At 50.6% G+C, this 3,031-nt stretch overlaps 1 protein-coding gene across 1 annotated transcript; it reads right to left on the bottom strand.

Moving 5' to 3' along the window:
- Positions 1-342: 342 nt before the first annotated feature.
- On the bottom strand, positions 343-2,049 carry LOC141101549 (oocyte zinc finger protein XlCOF29-like). The gene is made up of 3 exons (XM_073590671.1): positions 1,978-2,049; positions 697-846; positions 343-567 (listed from the first exon to the last, which is right to left on the bottom strand). The coding sequence occupies exons 1-3, from the start codon at positions 2,047-2,049 to the stop codon at positions 343-345; spliced, it is 447 nt and encodes a 148-aa protein (XP_073446772.1).
- Positions 2,050-3,031: the final 982 nt, after the last annotated feature.

The following is a 3,031-nucleotide window of genomic DNA, read 5'->3' as shown; positions in this document are numbered from 1 at the left end:
CTGATGATCCTGAGGAGCACTGGGATCTTCTTGGTTACAGTCCTGTGGAAGAAGAGGACGGGGACATCTCTCTGGTGTTGTCCTCTTACTGGATAGATCTGGAGGAAACACATACAGGGACTGAATTCATTCTCTACATACAGATAAATATAGGCCGTGTGTATTTAGTCCTGTCTATTACCTGGAGATGTGAGGGGCTGGGGAACCTCCATTATGATGTTCTTGTACAGATCTCTGTGTCCTTCCAAATACTCCCACTCCTCCATGGAGAAATAGACGGCAACATCCTGACACCTTATAGGAACCTGACACATACAATGATACCGTCATCCCCCGATCCCTTCATAGTGTTACTGTATAATGTCCCAGCATTCCCAGCAGTGTCACCTCTCCTGTCAGCAGCTCAGTCATGTTGTAGAGGAGTTCTAGGATCTTCTGGTCATTGATGTCATCATGGATCAGGGGGTGAGGTGGAGGCCCCGTGATTGGGCTCAGGGGTCTTCCCCATCCCTCAGACACAGGGTCCTGACAGCGATCACTAGAGGTCTTCTTCACCACTGTGTAATCCTGGTTATGGAGAGACACATTAATAAATCTCACTACAGACATTTCCAGAGTCCTCACCTCTCCAGTTCTGTCCATCTGTTATTCCCATAGATAAGAATGATGTAATGTGACGTCATCAGAATCTCTCACCTCTCCAGTGAGACGGAAGAGGATCTCTAGGGTGAGGTGTAACATCCTCTCCGCCATCTTGTCTCTGTCCATATCCATCCTTGATGGGTAAATCAGGAAAATTCTCTTCTGTAGAAGATCTTCACTGAGAGGATCCGATATTGTAGAGACCTGAATGAGAAGAAGATGATCCGATGTAACATCATAAGAATCCTGTGTAATAATACAATTACTGGAGATAATAAGGGAAACATATGAGGAGATTTATTATCTTACAGTGTTTAGTTTTCTTCCCTGACATCTACTAATAAAACCTATATATTTAGGCCACAGACAACAAGCAGTTTCCTCTTCGGAGTCGGCAACTGAACACGTTCCTCATAGACTCATCTTCCATAACGCTAATTCTCGTCTCATTACCGACACTGGAATCGGCATTAGCAATACTGCAGGAGAGATTCATTACACGCGACATGAGAAATAACTCCTTCATGATGAGGACGACATCTTCATCTTCTACTGCGGCTCTAGAGACAGATTTGGCCAGAGTCGGTCACTGCCTCCATCCCCACCGGCCGTCTATATGAAGGTTTCCCGTCTTCCCCGCACTGGAATCTTCTCTCCCGTTAGATCTCAGCTCTGAGTCACACACAGAAGTTTGAGGCTTTTCTGGAAGAACAGGACAGGAGAGATCTGAGGCCGATGTCTCCATGTACAGGGTTTCCCCTCGGGATAAGAGGCTTTTCTATCCCTTTCCCCCAATTAGAGGGGACACCTGTGGATATTGGGGTCTTTACCGGCTGCAGTCCTGGGGGGATTTACTCGGTAACGTGGACGTTGGACAAACGTCACCATCAATTCCCATCAGAGTGAAGGAACATCGCTCCTCTATTCAGCTCTATGGATCCAGGATGAAACCCACTGATGGGTTGATGGCCTTGTTGAGGATCAGAGGTCTCGTTCTTTTTCCGTACCTCGACGATATTCTGAAAAAAGCTCCCTCTTTTCACCAGGCGCGCCTAAGTTTGAAGATCGTCCTAGACACTCTTTCCAATTTCGGGTGGATCGTCAACAGGAAAAAGTCCTGTCTGGTTCCTTCTCAACGCCTTGTGTTTCTGGGCCTACTGTTCGACACTCGTCGGTCAAGGGTCTTTCTCCCACGAGAGAAGATTCTCTCCCTGCAGCAGGATGTACGATCGCTGCAGACCACACGATATCCGTCCCTCCGAACAACCATGAGGGTCCTGGGAAAGATGGTGGCGGCGATAGAGGCAGTTCCCTTTGCCCAATTTCACGCCAGACCTCTCCAACACGCCATTCTGTCAAGGAGGAACAGGTCTGCTCTGTCCCTGGATCACCCTGTTCGTCTTTCATGCCGGATCAAGCGGTCTCTCAACTGGTGGTTGACGTCATCTCTCATCCTCTTGGGGCGGTCTTTTCTTCCCATTCACTGGCAGATTGTAACAACGGATGCCAGCCTCCTCGGATGGGGGGCAGTGTTCCGCAATCACACTGTTCAGGGTCGTTGGTCGACTCGGGAATCAGCCCTGCCGATCAACGTCCTAGAGATACGAGCAATTTATCTGGCTCTCGTCCACTGGGAGAGGCTCCTCAGGGGCCTGCCTATCCGCATTCAGACAGACAATGCCACAGCGGTGGCATATGTCAACCGCCAAGGAGGAACACGGAGTGCCTCAGCCCTGGCAGAAGTGTCCAAGATCCTTCAGTGGGCAGAGATTTCGGTACCGACAATCTCCGCGGTACACATTCCCTGCGTGGACAACTGGGCCGCCGATTTTCTCAGCCGCGAGGGTCTCGCGGCAGGAGAGTGGTCCCTACATCCGGAAGTGTTTCTTCAGCTTTGCCGTCGTTGGGGGACCCCGGATGTAGATCTGCTAGCCTCTCACCTCAGCAGGAAAGTCCCACAGTTTGTATCCAGGGCTCGAGATCCTCTCGCAGTGGGCACCGACGCTCTGGCCATTCCTTGGTCGCAGTTCGAGCTCCCCTACCTGTTCCCTCCCCTGCCCCTTCTTCCCAAGCTGTTGAAGAAGATCAAAGCAGAAGGAATTCCAGTCATTCTCATCGCCCCGAATCGCCCCAGAAGGTCTTGGTTCGCGGACATTGTCAACCTTCTCGCGGACGCCCCCTGGAAGCTTCCAGACAGGGCAGATCTGCTGTCTCAAGGCCCGTTTTGCCACCCCAATTCTCGGCCGCTCAATTTAACGGCGTGGCTGTTGAGACCGAGGTTTTGAAACGAGCAGGATTCTCCGGTCGAGTAATTCATACCATGATCCGAGCCAGGAAGCCATCGTCTTCCAAGATTTACTACCGTACTTGGGAGGCCTATTTCACTTGG

This window comes from Dendrobates tinctorius, unplaced genomic scaffold, assembly GCF_039654945.1.
Source record: "Dendrobates tinctorius isolate UK_male_01 unplaced genomic scaffold, ASM3965494v1 ptg000119l, whole genome shotgun sequence".
NCBI classification, from domain to species: Eukaryota; Metazoa; Chordata; class Amphibia; order Anura; family Dendrobatidae; genus Dendrobates; species Dendrobates tinctorius.
The sequence above is the reverse complement of the archived record's forward strand: the minus strand, read 5'-3'. Positions and strand labels throughout refer to the sequence as shown.

What these genes read in the sequence shown, in the direction of transcription:
- LOC141101549 (XM_073590671.1), bottom strand. Translation starts at nt 2,049, where the DNA reads ATGAAAGACGAACAGGGTGATCCAGGGACAGAGCAGACCTGTTCCTCC. An exon ending in CAGAATGGCGTGTTGGAGAG is followed by an intron (nt 847 to 1,977) that starts GTCTGGCGTGAA and finishes CTTCTCATTCAG; the next exon opens with GTCTCTACAATATCGGATCC. An exon ending in TCTTCCGTCTCACTGGAGAG is followed by an intron (nt 568 to 696) that starts GTGAGAGATTCT and finishes CTCCATAACCAG; the next exon opens with GATTACACAGTGGTGAAGAA.